Below are 22,942 nucleotides of genomic sequence, written 5' to 3' on the forward strand. Positions count from 1 at the left end.
TCTTTATCACACAGAGAATATAGCTAGAGTTTAGGAAATAAATAAAGTTTTACGGCCCCTATACACATTACACTAATGTTTGAGGAACCCACCAATATTGACAGGCTCGGATATTAGTCTAATGTGTACAGGGTCCTTCTAACAAATGGTATTAGGGGAGATAAGGATCTCACATGTCTGATTTTGGACTATCAATCCTTTGGTTCTTATAAAGATAAGTCATCACAAGAGACATCTGGCAACGATTCTCTAACACACCTCTGGAACGCTCAGATGTATGGAAGAGTCGGGAGAGTTGATGGCTGAACAATCATTTGGCTGATGGCCACCTATTGTTTATGGGTCCCCTTACATAGAGAACTTAAGGCGTCACAAGAATAGAAAAGGAACTCAGTCATCTCTTACTTACCTCCTTCATAATTTTGATAGCTTCCACACGATTTTGTGGTGGTGCATACAGCAGAATGCGGTGGTATAGCGACTGAAGAACAGGTCTCATAGATTCAACAGTTCCCATAAGTCGAACTAACTCAGCTGCAATGTAATAAATTGTTCTGGCGACTGGACCACTCAGAGCCGGTGCAGTAGAAGAACATGCTGACCCCCGCCCTTGGTCTGCTACTCCAGTTGATTGACATTCTGAATCCACAAAGGTGTTATTATGGGCAGAGGTTATGGTTTTGTCGTGGACTGGATTTCCCAGGATTACTACAAGCGCTGGACACAGATGCTTCCTTGAACACAAAAATAACAATCCTGAATGTAAAAAAAAAAGTTTACTAAGCAAATTAATGAATGTCAACAGTAAAACACATCTGGAAGACATTCAATGTGACCAGACGTGGCCCAAGGAAATCACTGCAGAGCCTTAAATATAATAATCACTGAGTCACTGGTCTTTTCAGTACATTTTGTCCTTTTTATAAACAGATACTTGCCATATCAAGTCCATGAAGCCCTTGTGGCTGTGCATTGTTGGAGAGGAGCTGTTCAGCATAGAAAGTATGCATTCCAAATACAGAAGCTGCAGAGGGTGATTCTCACTGCAAAACAAATAATGGGAATGAATGGGAGGTGGGCTACGAGGTCTAAAGACCTACAGTACTGTATAGGTGAAGAATGTGAACCTGGAATAGGTCTGACCCCAAAATCACATGATCTAAATGAACTATTGGTGAAAAAAATAACAATAAAATACTTACTTAATAACCGCCTGCAATTTGTCACATAGGACCGTGAGGACAGATACAACGTCATCACACAGCGACTCTACGGACGGTCCAGATTCTGGGATGCAGATTAAAGTATCAATAAGAGACAAGAATATAATACAACTTTTTTTTATTACTACAATTGTTATTATGTTTTGTGTGTTCGAAGTAGAAGATAAAATACATTAAAACTGAATCCCCAACCGTTCTCCAATATTCCATCTGCTAATCAAGAGATAGGAGGAAAAGAGAAAGAAACATAAGCAAATAGGTCCGTGGAGAGATAGAGGACAGTAACTAATGACACCTGTTGGATGGAGCAATCCCGAAAGCCTCGACCCTTTAACGAGCCTTTCTGCAAGATTCAGGATAAGAAAGCAAGCCTGCCAACCAAACCAAGCTCCAATAGATGATCAGGATTTTTAGAAATCATCATACTGCCTACTAGAGATTTTTGGCCATTTCTAGATGGAAACAGCAGTAGGCACCGGAGAATTCTCTCACCGCGCAGTGTGCACAATGTGAGGGATCACAAGTCTGCAGTCACAGAGAGTGACTGCAGACGTGTAGCTTAAGACTGGACAACCCCTTTAGGGTTACCCTCTACAATGTATGGATAGGTTCAGAAGATTAGTATGAAGCGGACTCTTGTGCACATCTTGGATATTATCAGCCCCTCTCTGGCCTCATTTATGAGATCCCCTCACACGGCTGCTAAATACATAGGTTTTTTGGATCCTTTTTTTAATGACTTCTCAACAAATCGTGGTTTTATTGTTAGATGGTCATGCCGGATTTCGTCCTCGTTTTCTCTTCATTGGCTGTGCTGACGCACTCTGTTGCAGCTCATTACTGCTGAACTGAACAGTGTGCGCTGTCATTGTGCACAGATCCCACAATGACAGAGAAGGGACCAGCAGGTGAAACAAGTGTCACTGATGAAGCCTGTGTTTCAGGGAGGGTGCAGCCACTGCCCCCTGATGAGGCTTCATTTGAGTATTGATTCTCACATGAAGCGTCATCAAAAAGGAAGTAGGGGAGAAAAAAGCAAAGCAGTTAGATAGTATAGCTGGGGATGGATAGATACATTTTAATGCAATTATATTAGAAAATAGTTTAGATTATGGCACTTTATAGAGATTTAGGATATTATTTTGGACTTCGGATCACTCCTTTAAGGAAGAAATTAACATAGGTCTTAACTGGCTCAACAATTCTTAAGAAGCCATAAAAGCAGCTGAATTAATTCCCCTTCCCCCTAAAGTAAGCTATAATTAATGTGTGTTGCTTTGTCATTCTCAAAGTGGTTTGGAGACTGTTCCGTTTATTAAAGGCAACCCTTTGCATTCCCCAAGGCAAATATTTTGTCCTTAGTCCAGACAACCCCTTTAAGATACTTTCTTCACAAAAGACATGTATGGTATATCACACCAATACAGAAAATCTAAATGAGTTATTTCTTGACAATTATTGTTTCAATATGGTGTATTCTGTGATAACACAATGGTGGCAATATACAGATATCTTCCTTGTATGACATACATTGCGTGCAGAATTATTAGGCAAGTTGTTTTTTGGATCACATGATACTTTTTATACATGTTGTCCTACTCCAAGCTGTTCAGTCTTGAGAGCCAACTACAAATTAAGTAAAACAGGTGATCTGCATCTCTAATGAGGAGGGGTGTTGTCTAATTACATCAAAACCCTATATAAGGTGTGCTTAATTATTAGGCAACTTCCTTTCCTTTGGCAAAATGGGTCAGAAGAGAGATTTGACGGGCTCTGAAAAGTCCAAAATTGTGAGTTGTCTTGCAGAGGGATGCAGCAGTCTTGAAATTGCCAAACTTTTGAAGCGTGATCACCGAACAATCAAGCGTTTCATGGCAAATAGCCAACAGGGTCGCAAGAAGCATGTTGGGCAAAAAAGGCGCAAAATAACTGCCCATGAATTGAGGAAAATCAAGCATGAAGCTGCTAAGATGCCATTTGCCACCAGTTGTGCCATATTTCAGAGCGGGAACGTTACTTGAGTAACAAAAATCACAAGGTGTGGGATACTCAGGGACATGGTCAAGGTAAGGAAGGCTGAAAAACGACCACCTTTGAACAAGAAACATAAGATATTTCTTGGCCCAGTCTTGACATTTTATCTTAAGACTGACTTTTCAAAGGTTTTGTGGACTGATGAAATAAGAGTGACTCTTGATGGGCCAGAGGCTGGATCAGTAAAGGGCAGAGAGCTCCACTCTGACTCAGACAACAGCAAGGTGGAGGTGGGGTACCGGTATAGGCTGGTATCATCAAAGATGAACTTGTGAGTCCTTTTCGGGTTGAGGATGGAGTGAAGCTCAGCTCCCAGACCTACTGCCAGTTCTGGAAGACTTCTTCAAGCAGTGGTACAGGAAGAAGTCGGTATTGTTCAATAAAAACATGATTTTCATGCAGGACAATTCTCCATCACTTGCCTCCAACTACTCCACAGCGTGGCTGGCCAGTAAAGGTCTCAAAGAAGAAAAAACAATGACATGGACCCCTTGTTCACCTGATCTGAACCCCATAGAGAACCTGTGGTTCCTCATAAAATGTGAGATCTACAGGGAGGGAAAACAGTGTCTGGGAGGCTGTGGTGGCTGCTGCACGCAATGTTGATCGTAAACAGATCAAGCAACTGACAGAATCTATGGATGGAGGCTGCTGAGTGTCATCATAAAGAAAGGTGGCTATATTGGTCACTAATTTTGGGGGGTTTTGTTTTTGCATGTTAGAAATGTTTATTTCTAAATTTTGTGCAGTTATATTGGTTTACCTGGTGAAAATAAACAAGTGAGATGGGAATATATTTGGTTTTTATTAAGTTGCCTAATAATTCTGCACAGTAATAGTTACCTGCACAAACAGATATCCTCCTAAGATAGCCAAATCTAAAAAAAACCCACTCCAACTTCCAAAAATATTAAGCTTTGATATTTATGAGTCTTTTGGGTTGATTGAGAACATAGTTGTTCATCAATAACAAAAATAATCCTCTAAAATACAACTTGCCTAATAATTCTGCACACAGTGTAGTTGAGCATCTACAACTCTTCATATTTACAGGCTGCTATTCTGAATAGGACATACCTTGGCTACGGAATTCCAAAAGAGCTTCATGGATTTCTGTATTCTGTAAAAATTATACAGGATTTGTAAGAATTCTGCTGGAGATTCAATTACACAAAAACCTTACAGACAGCCTCCTAATAGTAAAGAAACTAAAGTCTGGAAGTCACCGACTGAATATCAAAGGGATTCTTTGCGACCAATGTTCATGGGGAACAAGCAAGGGTAGATCTAGTTTTATTTACCATTTTTCTGGGTAATGCCTTAAAGTAGACCTCATCATGTTATAGAGCCGGGGAACAGGATATACAGAGTGTGAAATACGTATTGAACAGGTCACCAATTTTCTAAATAAATATATTTCTAAAGGTGCTATTGACATGAAATGCTCACCAGATGTCGGAAACAACCCAATAGATGTCAACACATTAAGTTATGTGTAACAACGAGAAATGACACAGGAAAAGGGTATTGAACACACTTACTGAAATGTAATTAATACTTTGTACAAAAGCCTTTGTTGGTGATGACAGCTTTAAGACACATCCTGTATGGAGAAACTAGTTGCATGCATTGCTTAGGTGCGATTTCGGCTTATTCTGCCACACAAACAATCTTCAAATCCTGAAGGTTCTGTTGGCTCCTATGAATTTTGTAGTGGATTCAGGTCAGGTGACTGACTGAGCCATTCTAGAAACTTTACTTTCTTTCTCAGAGTTTCCTTGGTTTTTGTTCTTCATCATCCTGGTAGATGGCAGCAGATTTTTTATCAAGAATATCTAGCCTGTTCTGTATCCAGGAGCTTATCGCTTTAAGTTTGTGTTCTGGCTAGAACCGCCCCCCCTGGTTTCACAGGCAAAGTAGCCATTTTCCCCGTCCTTGAGTCTAAGGCTAGGTTCACATTGCGTTAGTGCAGTCCGTTCAACGCATACGTTAAATGGACTGCGCTGACGCAAGTGCCGACTTTGCACAGAGCTAGCGCAGATGGAGTATTTGCTAGCTCCATCTGCACTAGCGGTGACGGACCAGGAAATGCTGCAGCCCGCGTCTCGAGTCCGTCACTCAATGTCGGACGCATCGCTAGCGCACGCCCATTGTGGGCGTGCGCTAGCGATGCGTCTGACATTGCATTCAATGGCGCCGTTAACGGACTACGTTACACCGAGTTATGCCGCGGTGTAACGTAGTCCGTTTAATGGAGACACTGAACGCAATGTGAACCTAGCCTTACACACATGTTCCTGGCTCTCTCTTCCTGCAGATCATTGCTCTTGATAAGCAGATTCCGGTGAGGAACAAATGTACTTACATGTGTGTGTTATGTTAGAACAGTTATGCAGCCACTGTGTAGCAGAGTGTGTAGTTAGGCATGTTGTGCTTTGTTTCATATTGCTGTTTCTCTGTATGCAGATAGATTTTTGCCTGTATAAATTAATACAATGCTGACAGCCTGAACCTGCCCTAAGATAGCCATGATAACTGTGTATCTGCCTTATCCTGTGTTCAGTGTTAGCTCTCTAATCTCTGTTATTCATGTTATTGCATATTGTAACATGCTGTAATATGCCAAGTACTGATGCACGGTTATTTCCTAGTTTTTTCCTGATCATCCATAATATTGAATATCTCACAATATCATCTACAAATTGTTGTTTATCGTTCACCATTTCAATAAATATAGACTTAAGAACCTACACAGTCTGTTTACCGAAGCAATGGATGAAGGTTTAGCCGTATGCTAGAATCCAGAAAGCATCATACGTGGAGGAAGGCAGAACACTTTCCTTGAAACAATTATACCTGCTGTTTCTAAGTCTTTCTGTAGCTTTCCACAGGTGGTCATTGGCTCTTGGACAACTCTTCTGATAATTCTTTTCACTTCTCTGTCTGAACTTTTCCGGGGAGCATCTATTCATGGCTGGTTTATAGTGAAATCATGTTCTTACCACTTGAGGATTATGGCCCTAACAGTGCTCACTGGAGCTTTCAGTAGTCTAGAAAGTCTTCTGTAACAATAAGGTTGCAAGCGTCTTGAGACACTGGTTCACTGGTTTTACCCATGATAAGATGTTTCTCGTGTGGCACCTTGGTAATGAGACACCATTTTATAGGCCTTCATTTGAACCAGCTAATAAGTGACAGGATTGCTTTGCAATTACTGATAGATTTAAGATGGTGAAATGGCTTTCTATGGCTTTGTGCACGTCTCTTTCAACATGTGTTCAATACGTTTTTTCCTGTGTCAGTCCTCATTATTATTGCTACACATAATTTAATTTCTGGACACTTATGGTTTGATTTATTTTCCTGTGTGGATTGGATGGGTTGTTACCAACATCTAGTGAAAATTTCATGTCAATAGCACCTTTGGAATGGCATATTTACTTAGAAAATTAGTGACATGTTTAATACTTCTTTCACCCGCTGTATAAAAAGTACTGGGAAAAAGTCTGGACACACCTGTTCATGCAATGGTTTTCCTTATTCATGTTCTTATTTTGGAAAGTGTACATTGTAGATTCAGTCTGAAGGCAGCAAAACCATAAAGTAATACATATGGCAACAAGGAGTAAAGAAACGTGTGAAACCATCCAGAATGTCTGTTGAACCTCTGATTCATAAAAGTACCCCCCCCCCCCTCCTTTTACTGCAATGATAGCTTTATATCACCTTGACATTCTGACAAGGAGCTTCATTGGTTAGTCACCTGGAATACAACCCCTGGAAAAAATTATGGAATCACCGGCCTTGGAGGATGTTCATTCAGTTGTTTAATTTTGTAGAAAAAAAGCAGATCACAGACATGGCACAGAACTAAAGTCATTTCAAATGGCAACTTTTTGGCTTTCAGAAACACTAAAAGAAATCAAGAACAAAAAATGTGGTAGTCAGTAGTGGTTACTTTTTTTTAACTAAGCACAATGCTGTTGTAGCCATGCTGTGTGTCTTGATTTTGGAATAAATCAACAACCTCGACCTCTTCGCCTCCATGCTTCACAGTGGGCATCAGACATGAAAAAACCCTACGCTCACCTTTTCTGCATCTCAAAGATATGGCGCTTGGCGCCAAAAATCTTAAATTTTTACTTATTACATCACAGTACAAAATTTTCCCTGATGTAATGTCCATTTCTTGTGCTGCTTGGCCTAAACAAATCAATTCTTGTTTGCGGTCCTTTGACTTTCTTAGCAGCAATTCGACTAAAAGGCCTGCTTCTCGTGGTCTTTCCTCGACAGTTGATATTGCAAGGTTTCAGCTATTTGATGTCTGTGCATCATTTATGAGAATTAATATCTGAGGTGATGTCAATATGCTGTTTTGTTGGCCATCAGTAACCCTGTTGAACTTATCCTCTGCAGTAGAGTTTATTCTTGGTCATCGTTTCCTGGGGAGGTCATCATGACAGCCAGTTTGGTGGCTTTCATAATTGCACTTGAGGTATACATTCAAGGTTCTAGTAATTTTCCGGACTGACCCCCCTCCATGTTCAAGTAATAACAGACCTTCATTTCTCTTTGCTTAGTTGAGTGGTTAGTGCCATAGGTTTACTTAGAACAGTTATAGAATAGGTCTCAGTATTATATGGAACTGTGTACCAACACGGCCTCTGAAAAACACACATGATGAACACAAACACTTTCTGAAGGTCAATGATTCCACAAATGAACTCTTGAGGAGGCATACCTGTTCACGGGAAGCCTTTCTGGGCGACTACCTGATGAAGCTGTTTGAATGCGGAAAGGTGTGTAAAGATGTCAGAGTAAAAAGGGGGTTACCATGAGGAATCTTTATTCTTTTTTTTAACCCCAAATATGGTTCCCGGGGCCTGGAGGAGAGTCTCCTCTCCTCCACCCCGGGTAGGAACCGCACATTAGCCGCTTACTTCCCGCAACGTGGGCACAGCCCCATGCGGGAAGTAAGCGGTTCAATGTATTCCTATGGGTGCAGAATCGCAGCGATTCTGCACAAAGAAGTGACATGCTGCGGGTTTTAAACCGCTGCGTTCCCGCGTGGTTTTTCCCGCAGCATGTGCACAGCGGTTTGCGGTTTCCATAGGGTTTACATGGAAATGGAAACGCTATGGAAACTGCAGCGGACCCGCAGCGGCAAAATCGCTGCGGTTCCGCGGTAAAAACCGCAACGTGTGAATATAGCCTAAGGCATAACAACTATTCTGGTTTGTGTCACACTTTATGCCTTGTTTCCACATGTGTTCCTTTGTCATTTTGCTGCAGCCAGTCTGGATCTACAATGTGCAGATTCCAACATCAAGGAAAACCATTGAATAAAAACTGTGTCTAAATGTTTGATCGGTACTGTAGATCTGTAAGACCTCCGTATAAGACGTCAAAGTAAGCAGAGATTTTAGAAGTTCTGCTAAATCTTATTCCACATGCTACATAGCAGCATATCATGTTGAGTAACACACTGCCTTGGTTAGTACAGTATGTCCAATATAACTGGTTCACTTTAAAGCCCCAAGATATAGGATGTGTCCACACATAGGAAATTATTGGGCTTGTTTTCTGTGACATACCCACAAGAGTCTGCAAGGAAATCAACTGCATATACACACATATTCTGTAAGTTTGGTGCAGATTTCATTGGCCATGCTCGCCATATGCATCCTCCCTGAGCAATGCTTTCCTGACGTCTGTACACCTGCCTCATCTGATGAGGCCTCATCCCACGTGAACGCTGCAGTGATTACATGGAACAAGACATTCTCGCAGGAGGCCAGGTATACAGTGACCGTCGAAGAACCAGAGTATTATTGCTACGGGAGCATCAGTAATGCGAGGACAGTGGTTTAAATGTGAAGGAATGAATTGATCATTAAGGATTTGAGCTTTTACTGCAAATCCAAGGGTAATCTGCAGCAACTTGGGTTTATTGTGGATTTTAAGATTACTTAAGTTTAATGAGAAAATCCGCTAAACTGACACCATTCCTCAACATAAATTGCTGACTAGTGATGAGGGAACATGCTTGGGTAAGGCGTTACCTGAGCATGCTCGGGTGGTAACAGAGTGTCTTCGTCGTGCTCGAAAAATATGTTCCAGTCCCCGCAGCTGCATGTCCCACAGTTGTTTGACAGCCATGACACATGCAGGGATTGCATAACAAACAGGCAATCCCTGTATGGGTTGTGGCTGAGACATACAATCGCGGGAACGCCAACATATTTTTCGAGCACGCCAAACACACTCAGTTAGCACACAAGCATGCTTAGATAATGCCTTATCCGAGCATGTTCGCTCATCACTATCTTTGGTGCTCCCTAAGCAGAGAACTCATCTTAACTGCTGCGCTCTGCATAGGAACCTGTGGTGTTGACGTAGTTGTGAAAGCAGCCTAGGGCTGCACTAATTATCTGGTTCAGTTTCAGGAAGTGACAACTCCTCTTTAAAAGGAACCTGTCAGCAGGATTGTGCACAGTAACCTACAGACACTGTTAGATTGGCGCCATTATACTGATTAAAATGATACCTTGGTTGATTAAATCCGTCTGGTGGTTGTTGTTTAACCCCTTACCGACCTACGCCGTACTAGTACGGTGGAGGTTAGATCCCCTGCCGGGACATGTCAGCTGTTTGAACAGCTGACGTGACCGCAATAGCAGCAGGTGGAATCACTATTCACCCGCCGCCATTAACTAGTTAAATGCTGCTGTCAAACGGTGACAGTGGCATTTAACTACCGCTTCCGGCTATCGAGCCGGAAATAAGCGCATCGCCGACCCCCCGTCACACGATCGGGGGTTAGCGATGCATCGGCATAACAGAGGCCTCTTTGAGACCTCTATGGTTGTTGATGCTGGATTGCTGTGAGTGCCACCCTGTGGTCGGCGCTCATAGCAATGCAGTAAATCTACTACATAGGAGCGATCTGAGGATTGCTCCTATGTAGCAGAGCCGATCGAGTTGTGCCAGCTTCTAGTCTCCCATGGAGGTTATTGAAGCATGCCAAAAGTAAAAAAAAAAAAAAAAAGTTTTAAAAAATATGGAAAAAAAAATATATAAAAATTTAAATCACCCCCTTTTCACCCCATTTAAAATAAAACAATAAAAAAACAAAAAAAAACAAACCTACACATATTTGGTATCGCCGCGTTCAGAATCGCCCAATCTATCAACAAAAAAAAGGATTAACCTGATCGATAAACAGCGTAGCGAAAAAAAAATTTGAAACACCAGAATTACTTTTTTGGTCGCCACGACATTGTATTAAAATGTAATAACGGGCGATCAAAAGATCGTATCTGCACCAAAATGGTATCATTAAAAACGTCAGCTCATAAAGCAAAAAATAAGCCCTCACCCAACCCGAGATCACGAAAATTGGAGACGCTACGGGTATTGGAAAATTGCGCAATTTTTTTTTTTTTTTAGCAAAGTTTGGAATTTTTTTTTCCACTTAGATAAAACGTAACCTAGACATGTTTGGTGTCTATGAACTTGTAATGACCTGGAGAATCAAAATCGCAGGTCAGTTTTAGCATTTAGTAAACCTAGCAAAAAAGCCAAACAAAAAATACGCATGGGATTGCACTTTTTTTGCAATTTCACCACACTTGGAATTTTTTTCCCGGTTTCTAGTACACGACATGCTAAAACCAAAAGTATTTCCAAAGTACAACTCTTCCCACAAAAAACAAGCCCTCACATGGCCATATTGACGGAAAAATAACAAAGTTATGGCTCTGGGAAGGAGGGGAGCGAAAAACGAAAATGCAAAACCAAAAAAGGGCAAGGTCCTGAAGAGGTTAATCTTTATTTTTGCGTTAATGATATGCTCGTGCCCTGGGGCGGTCCTGTGGGTCTTTATGTGGTGCTCTGCTTAAGTATTCATCTGTTTGGCTTCTGACAGGTCACTGATCCCTCAGTGACCCGTCTCCTATTTTACATAATGAATATTATATATATACAGGTCCTTCTCAAAAAATTAGCATATAGTGTTAAATTTCATTATTTACCATAATGTAATGATTACAATTAAACTTTCATATATTATAGATTCATTATCCACCAACTGAAATTTGTCAGGTCTTTTATTGTTTTAATACTGATGATTTTGGCATACAACTCCTGATAACCCAAAAAACCTGTCTCAATAAATTAGCATATTTCACCCATCCAATCAAATAAAAGTGTTTTTTAATAACAAACAAAAAAACCATCAAATAATAATGTTCAGTTATGCACTCAATACTTGGTCGGGAATCCTTTGGCAGAAATGACTGCTTCAATGCGGCGTGGCATGGAGGCAATCAGCCTGTGACACTGCTGAGATGTTATGGAGGCCCAGGATGCTTCAATAGCGGCCTTAAGCTCATCCAGAGTGTTGGGTCTTGTGTCTCTCAACTTTCTCTTCACAATATCCCACAGATTCTCTATGGGGTTCAGGTCAGGAGAGTTGGCAGGCCAATTGAGCACAGTAATACCATGGTCAGTAAACCATTTACCAGTGGTTTTGGCACTGTGAGCAGGTGCCAGGTCGTGCTGAAAAATGAAATCTTCATCTCCATAAAGCATTTCAGCCGATGGAAGCATGAAGTGCTCCAAAATCTCCTGATCGCTAGCTGCATTGACCCTGCCCTTGATGAAACACAGTGGACCAACACCAGCAGCTGACATGGCACCCCACACCATCACTGACTGTGGGTACTTGACACTGGACTTCAGGCATTTTGGCATTTCCTTCTCCCCAGTCTTCCTCCAGACTCTGGCACCTTGATTTCCGAATGACATGCAAAATTTGCTTTCATCAGAAAAAAGTACTTGGGACCACTTAGCAACAGTCCAGTGCTGCTTCTCTGTAGCTCAAAAGTGGCTTTACCTGGGGAATGCGGCACCTGTAGCCCATTTCCTGCACACGCCTGTGCACGGTGGCTCTGGATGTTTCCACACCAGACTCAGTCCACTGCTTCCTCAGGTTCCCCAAGGTCTGGAATCGGTCCTTCTCCACAATCTTCCTCAGGGTCCGGTCTCCTCTTCTCGTTGTACAGCGTTTTCTGCCACATTGTTTCCTTCCAACAGACTTACCATTGAGGTGCCTTGATACAGCACTCTGGGAACAGCCTATTTGTTGAGAAATTTCTTTCTGGGTCTTACCCTCTTGCTTGAGGGTGTCAATGATGGCCTTCTTGACATCTGTCAGGTCGCTAGTCTTACCCATGATGGGGGTTTTGAGTAATGAACCAGGCAGGGAGTTTATAAAAGCCTCAGGTATCTTTTGCATGTGTTTAGAGTTAATTAGTTGATTCAGAAGATTAGGGTAATAGGTCGTTTAGAGAACCTTTTCTTGATATGCTAATTTATTGAGACAGGTTTTTTGGGTTATCAGGAGTTGTATGCCAAAATCATCAGTATTAAAACAATAAAAGACCTGACAAATTTCAGTTGGTGGATAATGAATCTATAATATATGAAAGTTTAATTGTAATCATTACATTATGGTAAATAATGAAATTTAACACTATATGCTAATTTTTTGAGAAGGACCTGTACAGTAAGTGCTAAGCATCTCTGGAAACTCTTTCAAGATTGTTGGAAGACCATTCCCGGTGACAACCTCTTGAAGCTCATCAAGAGAATGCCAAGAGTGTGCAAAGCAGTCAAAGAAAAAGGTGGCTACTTTGAAGAACCTAGAATATAAGACATAATTTCAGTTGTTTCACACTTTTTTGTTAAGTATATAATTCCACATGTGTTAATTCATAGTTTTGATGCCTTCAGTGTGAATGTACAATTTTCATAGTCATGAAAATACAGAAAAATCTTTAAATGAGAAGGTGTGTCCAAACTTTTGGTCTGTACTGTATGTATATATCCATAATTATATAGACCCATCAGAGGGTTGTCACCTTGCCGTGGTTGATGGGCTAAAGAAACTTCATTTTTGTAAGTACAACTTGCTGAGGAACAGCACGGTTAAGATATATACAGTATATCTAAACAGTGCTGCTCCTCAGTAAGATGTACATACTTACATACTTACAAAAATGAAGGTTCTTAGTGCATAAATTGGCCAATTAATGTATGTCCATCAATCATGGCAAGGTGACCACCCTCTGATGGGTCCCTGTTCTACTGTACAGACCTCTCTTAAGCCATCAGCCTACAGTTAAAATGGACAAACATGTCTCTCACGGGCTATGTGCCTACAATTCAAATGGGTCCTCCCATTGACCAGCAGGTGATTTTCATCCATTCTACTTACCCATTTGAATTGTAGGAGATTATATATACATATCTCCCCCTCTGCAGGCAGGCACCAGTGCTGCAGCATGATTGTGTCTATAATGTGTATTTAATTCTTCTCTTTGATGGTATCCATAAATTCATATAAAAATGGCATCGTCCATGTCTGCACAGTAGCAGCTAATTACGATCTGATACCTGTTACTGCGCAGGAGCCATCTTGCTAGAGACAAAAAAAAATTGACTCCAACAAGATGCCGCCTCCGTCGCCTGTGCAGTAGCGCCCCGAACCACGGGTATATCATTAACTCAAAACTGAAAATAAAGATTAAACAACAACCACAAGACGGATCTCATCAATAAAGGTATCATTTGAATCAGTACAACGGCGCCGACCTGACACCGTGTTGGTTACTGTGCACAATCCTGCTGACAGGTTCCCTTTAAATAAGAGTAATGCTGAATGTAGAAGAAGAGGGTTGTTCATGAACCAAACATGCCATTATATACATTGAATTGAATTTCCATGTTCGTAGCTGTCGTGTTTATTTCATTTACTGCATCTGCCTAAATAAGTTCTCAGTCCACAACTGCATTAGGCTACGTTCACATTTGCGTTGTGCGCCGCTGCGTCTGCGACGCAACGCACAATGCAAATAAAAATGCACCAAAACGCATGCAAAAACGCTGCGTTTTGCGACGCATGCGTCATTTTTTGCCGAAATTTAGATGCAAAAAAATGCAACTTGTTGCGTTTTCTTTGCCCGACGCTTGCGGCAAAAAAAACGCATGCGTCGCACAACGCAGCACAACGCATGTCCATGCACCCCCCATGTTAAATATAGGGGCGCATGACGCATGCGTCGCCGCTGCGTTTCCCGACGCTGCGTCGGGAAACGCTAATGTGAACGTAGCCTTAACGATGCACATTCAAGCAGAGAATGTGTACTACAACATATGGCCACTGCCGAGGTGTCTGCTGACTCACAGAAGACCGCGGGGCTGGAAACGCCCTGTGTACAAAGTTTGATGGCATGATTATCAAGCATACGGTAACACCAGACGGCATGTCGGGATGCTGAGGCCAGCTATACTCTCACACAAGAGCTTTGCTAGTTATTAAATAAGTAAACTTCAACTAAGATCTTATAATGTAACTTTTCCCCTCATTTCTGACTTTGGATGTGAATTGTGCACGACTACAGCATCCCAAACCCACGTCCCCATGACAATACTCACTCCTTGTTCTGTCTTGTCATAGGGAAACTGCAGAAGCTCCTGGTGCAAAGGCTAGAATCTGAATACTAGGGCCCCCCAAATACATGTGATGTTTATTAAGGTGGTCTCTTATGTGGCAAAGGGGCATTGAGCCCTCTCTGGCACCAGGACGCAGGTGAACTCCTTATAATTGGAGGCGTCAAAATCTCTCTACGTCGTGAACACATATAAACCGACCTACCACTAAAAGGCTGCCGTCACACTAGCAGTATTTGGTCAGTATTTTACCTCAGTATTTGTAAGCAGGGGCGGATTATCAGATGGTCAATATGGGCGGTAGCCCAGGGCCCAGTGGTCTGGGGGGGCCCTGGGCTACCGCACAGATTGACCCTCTGATAATCATCTGTGAATGCCGGAAGCCGCCGCCGGCATTTATGTGCCCCCGCCGTACCCGGTGGGCAGAGAGAGGGGGCCCGCATCGGGCCCCTTCTCATCTGCTCACCGGGCCCCTTCCGGCGCTGCGGCGGTTTCCTATTGACGTGCGGGCGCTCGCCCGCACGTCAATAGTTAACAACAGCCGCCAGCCAATTGGAGGCTGGCGGCTAATGTCGGCCGCAGGCGCACACGTCGCCGGCGTCTGACGTCATTGTCAGTCGCCGGCGAGTGTGCTCTGTTGGAGGGAGCTCACCGCTGGAGCGCGGACAGGTGAGGAGACTTTGTTTTTTATTTTTATAACGGTGGACACACTGAGGGCAATACTGGAGGACACTGGGGCAGATTGCTGGAGAACGCTGGGGCAGATTGCTGGAGGACGCTGGGGCAGATTGCTGGAGGACGCTGGGGCAGATTGCTGGAGGACGCTGGGGCAGATTGCTGGAGGACGCTGGGGCAGATTGCTGGAGGACGCTGGGGCAGATTGCTGGAGGACGCTGGGGCAGATTGCTGGAGGACGCTGGGGCAGATTGCTGGAGGACGCTGGGGCAGATTGCTGGAGGACGCTGGGGCAGATTGCTGGAGGACGCTGGGGCAGATTGCTGGAGGACGCTGAGGCAGATTGCTGGAGCACGCTGGGGCAGATTGCTGGAGCACGCTGGGGCAGATTGCTGGAGCACGCTGGGGCAGATTGCTGGAGCACAGATTGCTGGAGCACGCTGGGGCAGATTGCTGGAGGACGCTGGGGCAGATTGCTGGAGGACGCTGGGGCAGATTGCTGGAGGACGCTGGGGCAGATTGCTGGAGGACGCTGGGGCAGATTGCTGGAGGACGCTGGGGCAGATTGCTGGAGGACGCTGGGGCAGATTGCTGGAGACGCTGGGGCAGATTGCTGGAGACACTGGGGCAGATTGCTGGAGACACTGGGGCAGATTGCTGGAGACACTGGGGCAGATTGCTGGAGACACTGGGGCAGATTGCTGGAGACACTGGGGCAGATTGCTGGACACACTGTCTGGGGGCAATATGCTGGACACACTGGGGCAATATGCTAGACATACTGGGGCAGATTGCTGGACACACTGGGGCAGATTGCTGCACACACTGGGGCAGATTGCTGGACACACTATCTGGTGGCAATGCTGGACACACTGGGGGCAATATGCGGGAGACACTGGGGCAGATTGCTGGACACACTGGGGGCAGGACTGGAGGCATGGGCAGAATGTAGACATGGGGCATGATTGGAGACACGGGGCAGAATGAAAGACATGGGGCAGGATGGGATCATGGGGCAGGATGGATACGATGGAGACATATGGGGCAGGATGTAGAGATCATATGGGGTAGAATGGATACTCATGAGGGTAGGATGGGAGAACATATGGCTGGAGCCAGGAATGAGACACACGGGGCCAGGATGTGGAATATTATTACTGTAGGGGCTAATTAAGGGATATTATTAATGCAGTGATGTATTTATTTTATTTTTTGAGTATACTGTTTTAAATGGGGGTCGGTCCTGTTACTGTGCAGAGTGACACTATATCGCCTTTTTTTCTTCATGTGGTGTAATGTAGAAGTTGTGAAAAATTAAGTAATGTGTTCTGCAAGCGGAGCTCGAGATAACTCTGTTATTTCCTGCAGAAACGAGTCCTGGCTGGAAGAAATGATGGCGGTCTGTGCTGGATGAAAGATGAAGGACTTCACCTAGAGACGTCACTGGTGAGTCAGTGTTACCTATACACTGACACTATACACTGTATACTATATAGAGGTCCTGTGTATAATACCACCAGTGATCTCTGTATTACCTCTACACAGACACTGCATACTAAGTACAGATCTCCTGTGAATACTGGCACTTATGGTGATAGTATTGTGTTTTTTGTTTTTTTATTACTGATCAGTATTGTAGTATTCAGTCACTATGTGGTGGTAATATGTGGTCTGGAAATGGTGTTGTGGTATTTGTCCCTTGTATGTGCTATTTGGTCACCAAGTGGTGGTAATATGTGGTCTTGACATGGTGCTGTGGTATTTGTTCCTTGTATGTGATATTATTCGATCACTGTGGTTGTAATTTGTGGTCTGGTCATGGTGCGGTGGTATTTGTTCCTTGTATGTGATATTATTGGTCAAAATATACCTAAATTGTATTGCAGATTTTAACAAATATTTAATAGGTTACAGTAGAGAAGGGCCCGGCCATTTTTCTGGAATAATCTGGTTCGGGTATATCATGACCCCCGTCACATGACCCCTGTCACATGACCCCCGTCACATGACCGGGGGGGGGGGGGCCCACAGTGTCTGAACAGCCCGGGGCCCTGGCTACCCTTAATCCACCCCTGTTTGTAAGCCAAAACCAGGAGTGGGTGATAAATACAGAAGTGGTGCAAATGTTTCTATTATACTTTTCCTCTAATTGTTCCACTCCTGGTTTTGGCTTACAGATACTGATGTAAAATACTCACCAAATACTGCTAGTGTGACCGCAGCCATAGAGTGTGTTCACTCGGCGTTTTTTTGCTGAGTTTTTGGAGATGGATTTGGAGTTTCCACTCAATTTCGGCTGTAAAAACTCAGCACTAGCACATCATTAGGGTATATGCACGCAGCACCTCTTTCCTGAAACATCTTAAGGCATCTTTTTGGTATCTGCCTGTAAAATGACGTCGTGTGCACAAACCTCACATACAGTGGTTTAAGAGCAATTTTGTATGTTCTCATTTAAAGGGGTTGTCTGAAGTTCATAAATGGGTAAAATTGCAAAGTGCTTATAAAAACAACCAGCTTTGCAATTTACCTCTTAGAATTAATAATCCCTCCATCCTTGAGAATTATTTTTACTAAGTGTACAGCTCGTTGCCTAGGTTACCGGCCACCCTGCAGTCTCAGAGTGGATGGATGCCTAAGTAAGGATCGCAGCCTGTCCTTCAGGGGGGCACCCCAATCACAGCAGAGCAAACAGCTGGGAGGCAGAGGAGCGCTGCGCTCCTGAAGATATAAACTCGAGAAGAACCCTTTGACTACTAGAAAAGTAGAATAGTAAAGAAGATTAATGGTTTCATTTTTTCCTCCTTTCTACTCTTCTTTAATTGAAATTTTTTTGTTAAATTTCATGTTTTATTTTTTTTAACTTTTTTATTTATTTTTTTTATGAAAAAACAATAACTTGTACTTGTAAAATATTTACAGGGGTCAAAAGATTGCACTCAGGTAACACCTTATCCCAGCACGTTCGCTCATCACTACTGCTAATCCCAGGCATTGTCTGAAGCATAGATTTACCTGCAGAAAATACAAGAAAAAAAATATATAGAAATCTAAGAAGTCTCACCGGGCTATCCTGCTTCTGACGTAATTGTAACGTCAAGTCACTTAACATCTGACTGAGCGTGGCTCGTACAGCCGTATTTATGCTTCGCTGATGACAGCTTGATACATAGGTTTCAATGCAGATCTGCGGGAAAACAGCAGTAATATTAAGGTAACAATCTACAAAAGAATAACTGAACGCAAGATACCAGTTTCTCCCCTATGACTAGATTTGACAGATTTTCTCTAGGAGTCACTATATTGATACCGTTAAATGTCAGGACCATCGGTTCACAGCATAAAAGTCTCAAAAAGGTGTAAAGGACATAAATAAATGAAAAAGGTAACTACTTATTTCACACCCTGAAAATACCTTCCCCACTTATTATAGTATACACAGAAAAGAACAGGAAGAAAAAAAATGTACTAATGCACCGCGGGAAGAAGCAGCCCCCATTGGTAAAGGCAGAGGCAGCGTTGGTGCAAAATACCGATGAAACAACCGCCTACACACCGACCATTCATGGAGGGATGGTGGCCTAGTATTCCAAATGTACGCGGATATGGCTTGTATAGGGCGCCAGTCACACACAGAGTCTGGCTTACACCCATACTGTTACATCAGGCGGGCAGCCCAGCACTATATAAGTACACCCCACGAGGACAGACACAACCAAATCCCCAAGCCAACACCAAAAGGGCATAAACTATGCAAAAAAATGAAAAAAAATGTTCAATAAAGATGAAAGGTAGGCATGAGAGTGGCTGTTTCCCCAGTATATTTCACATTATTATTGTGTCTCGGTGTAATACGGTCACTTACACAAGTAATAGGCTAAAATACTGGAAACTGTATAGGGAGTGATTATACAAGACCTTCCTTTTTAACTAAACTCTCTCTATAGATATAATGGGCGATCAGATAAATGAAAAAAAAATAAAAGTAACTTATCCACATACATACATTAGTAAATAACAGGATACCTCTAAAAAGCAATGGGTTGTAAGGGGCCAAGGAAAATGCGATGGAATTAAGCAGCTAGGATGTGTGCAATGGACTCTTATTATTTCATGCCTTTTTATGGCAAGCCAAACACAACTACAAAAAGCATAACACAAAGAGAAAAACTGAACCATGGAGCGCAGATATGAGATGTGGAAAAATAGAGCCACGTACATAATCATACATATATGCTGGTACTAACTGGAGACCGAGGTTTAATAGTTCCTTCATGAAACATGTGGCTGGAGCAGGTATATGGTCTGAAATGCATACACGCTATACAGTGGACTGGGAGCAGCCCATTTCTGTAGATCTGGAATGGCGCAGCATACTTAAATCTACCATCACTTACCTCCGCAATCTTTAGGACGGAGCTGCCATTCAGCTCAAACGTGGACGTGTACGTGATGCAGAGTAACACCTACACAAATAAGAACAGTAATTAGCAGCAATTCTAGATGCACAGGATTCTAAGGCTATGTTCACACGTTGCGTTTTTGATGCGTTTTTTTTCTGCAGCAAAACCTACCCTCTTGGCAGTAAAGAAGCAGTTTTTGCTGCATTTTATTTTTACTCTTGTCAGGGTACATTTGCCCCTGGTGCATGCGGATACAATTTAGTGCAGAAAAAAAAAATCCGATTCAACTTCGTCAGGTTTTGGCACCAAAAAAAGCAGCATTTTTGATACCTGCTGAAAGGAAGCGACATGCTGCATTTTGCAAAAAAATAACCTGTATAGTCAGAAAAAAAAACCCCAAGCTGTGTGCATGAGAGTCCTGAAATCTCAGACTTTGCTGGTACTGTAAAGTGCACCGGAAAATTTGCATTAAAAAACGCACGGTGTGAACATAGCCTTAGGCTTCTTTTACGCGGACAGATAAATTGGTAAATGCAGAGTGCGTGCTGGCTGGAAAGATTTTTTAGAATCCTGACGTGATCACTTGCGCTTTCTTCTCTTTGATTGCGTCCATTACGGACGTCTAAATTACATGAGTGATTTTACTGTCTACAAACGATATACTGTAGGTGATCACAGTAAGGTAAGAATGCGAAAAACAAATTAATTATTGCCAATAGCTGCACCTACTTACACCGGATTATTGGGAATTATGGCGCTATTCAAAAAGGGAATCTGTCAGCATGATTCTCTCTCCCCAATCTATTACCATGTACATGGCTCTTTCAAAGACAATATCTGGACATGGTCACCTCCATTACTGAGAAATCAACTGATCCCTCCAGCTCTATTCTCTTCCCAGAATCGGCTCCTGCTGCTTGGCTGATGGCTCCGTTGCCTGAAGTCACACAGCACAGAGACTATCAGGCAGTGTTGGGTGGGGAATAGAGCTGGAGTGATAGATGCTTCAGATCTACCATAGTCCAGCAGTCTCATTTGCATAGTAATACAAACGCTGATTTCTCAGTAATAGAGGAAAGGACTGGCCATGTAAAGGTATTGCTGGACTTTTATCCATGAGCATATACATGGTTTGGGGTGTGAAATCCTGCTGACAGATTCCCTTTAACCATTGATCTGCCAATTATTGTATGTAAGCTTCCTACCTTTACTATTCAGAGTGCTGACAGACACACACTGTGCACACACAGCACTGCTGCTTGCTGCTATTTGTAGTGTTGTGCATATGTTTTTCCAGAATTTAGCAGATTATTTCCAATGACATATAGTAGGTGTTTTTACCATCTGTCTATTAAACCTCCAATCCGAGTGAACCACATGCTGACAAGGAACACAGGCTCTGGTGCTATAAAGCAGACAGGTTCTTCTGGTTCCTAAGCACACAGTGCTACTCACAAATTGTAAAATGCCACGACAGCCTCAGAGGGTATACTGCATACATTTAGGGGAGTTTTTCAAGTTTACATTTACACAACAGTGTGATCAAAAGAATTTTAGGACATGTCAGTCAAAACGTGTCAGATCGGTCATGGGCACCTTCTGTTCCTATAAACTGTTCCTAGCTGTCATTTCATTTTTTTTTGGTAGTATGCACCCTCCCGGGTCCAATGGTGGCTCTCCACTGTTGTCCCAGTCTCTGTTTGTCTGCAGTCCTGAAGTCACATCAACAGCACTGCAGCTAATCAGTGAACTCTAGAGAGCAACTGAGCTCACGGATTGGCTGCAGCGCTGTCGATGCGACATCAGCACTGCAGACAAATAGAGACTGGAGCTGAATTCTAGGAGGGTAAATACTTGTGTTTGATTTCACTATAGCTACTACAACCTATAAAACGAAGATAAGCCCTGTCAAAGGAAGATTTTAAAAAGGAGATTGCTAGAATTACACTACTCTATTGAACCCGCAATCAAGCAATTGCACGATTAAGCACCCAAGGGAGACCAAATAAATAAAAATGCTAAAAGATAGGGTATAATTTTTTTTTTAAACTGCATATTAATAACTTTATTATTTCAAAGAGTTGTATCTACCCCAAAATGGCGACAGTAAAATAAAACCTGCAACATTGGCCAGAAAAAAAAAAACACCTAACAGCTCAGAAAAAAAAAAGTGATGGTTGCCAGAATTTGGTGGTAACGCAAGTTTTAATTTTCTAAAATTATCAAAAAAATTACAAAAAGTCTGTTTTTCTGGACTTTGACACACACACTTTATCAAGAGGAAAATAAAGTTGAACACTGGGAGAAGTGAGCAGCTGCACAGTTCTCTCTCTCCCTGCCTGATCTTTCGAATCAATGCAGGGCAGGAAAGAAAGCTGAAAAGGAGCTGCACATTCCTCCCTTCCCCTGATGCACGCCCTGACACAATTCTTGGAACATGGGTAGCTGGTCACGAAATGATGGCTCGAATTTCACGAAGTCTGAAAATTACTTATTTAAAAATTACTTACTTAATTTTTTTCACTAAAATAACCCATGTAAATTTCCAACCTAAGCAATAAATCACTAGGATCCCCACGATCACTGGACTGAGTGGATTCTTACCACACAAGGCATTAGTCTGTCTTCCGCCTGCTGCACAGGCCCATCCTATTATATGACTTATGATATCACTTGCTGAGGTAGAAATAACTAGAACATTTTGATAATTGTGAAACAATATTTTATGTAAGCTAATGTGTAAACTATATCATTTCTATATTAGAAGTGCATACACAGGGAGATTCACTCAAAAGAGCCCTCGAATATTCTGTAAGAACTCGCGCCAAGATGAAGCAATCTGAAGTAAAAAACTTAATCTTCGGTATCTGGAGCTTTGGGCCAGCACATGGGCATGCTACTTTGTACAATGAGGTAGGTGCCGGACAGCCATCGCAACGTTTAACCTCGGGAGATAACGAACAGTTGGAACAGGAACATGGCAGAAATGTAGTTCTTTTTTAGCAACAGAATAATGATGAAGGTGCTTTGGCCACCACGGTTTGACACCACCAGACTTCTATTGTTGGGGTCTATCAAAACAAGCCTTGGACT

The 22,942-nt window shown here is 42.6% G+C and overlaps 1 protein-coding gene across 2 annotated transcripts in view; it reads right to left on the bottom strand.

Annotated features, from left to right (window-relative positions):
- The window catches only part of ARFGEF3 (ARFGEF family member 3), a 117,150-nt gene that overhangs the window by 79,047 nt on the left and 15,161 nt on the right, over positions 1-22,942 (bottom strand). For both annotated transcript variants that reach the window (XM_069725953.1, XM_069725952.1), the window contains exons 5-10: positions 19,844-19,912; positions 18,511-18,633; positions 4,335-4,377; positions 1,203-1,287; positions 939-1,043; positions 410-734 (exon numbers count right to left, since the gene is read on the bottom strand). In XM_069725953.1, coding sequence (XP_069582054.1) covers positions 410-734; positions 939-1,043; positions 1,203-1,287; positions 4,335-4,377; positions 18,511-18,633; positions 19,844-19,912 — 750 coding nt within the window. The remainder of the gene's footprint in view (positions 1-409; positions 735-938; positions 1,044-1,202; positions 1,288-4,334; positions 4,378-18,510; positions 18,634-19,843; positions 19,913-22,942) is intronic.

The sequence above is a fragment of the Ranitomeya imitator genome, chromosome 5 (genome assembly GCF_032444005.1).
Source record: "Ranitomeya imitator isolate aRanImi1 chromosome 5, aRanImi1.pri, whole genome shotgun sequence".
Classification (NCBI taxonomy): Eukaryota; Metazoa; Chordata; class Amphibia; order Anura; family Dendrobatidae; genus Ranitomeya; species Ranitomeya imitator.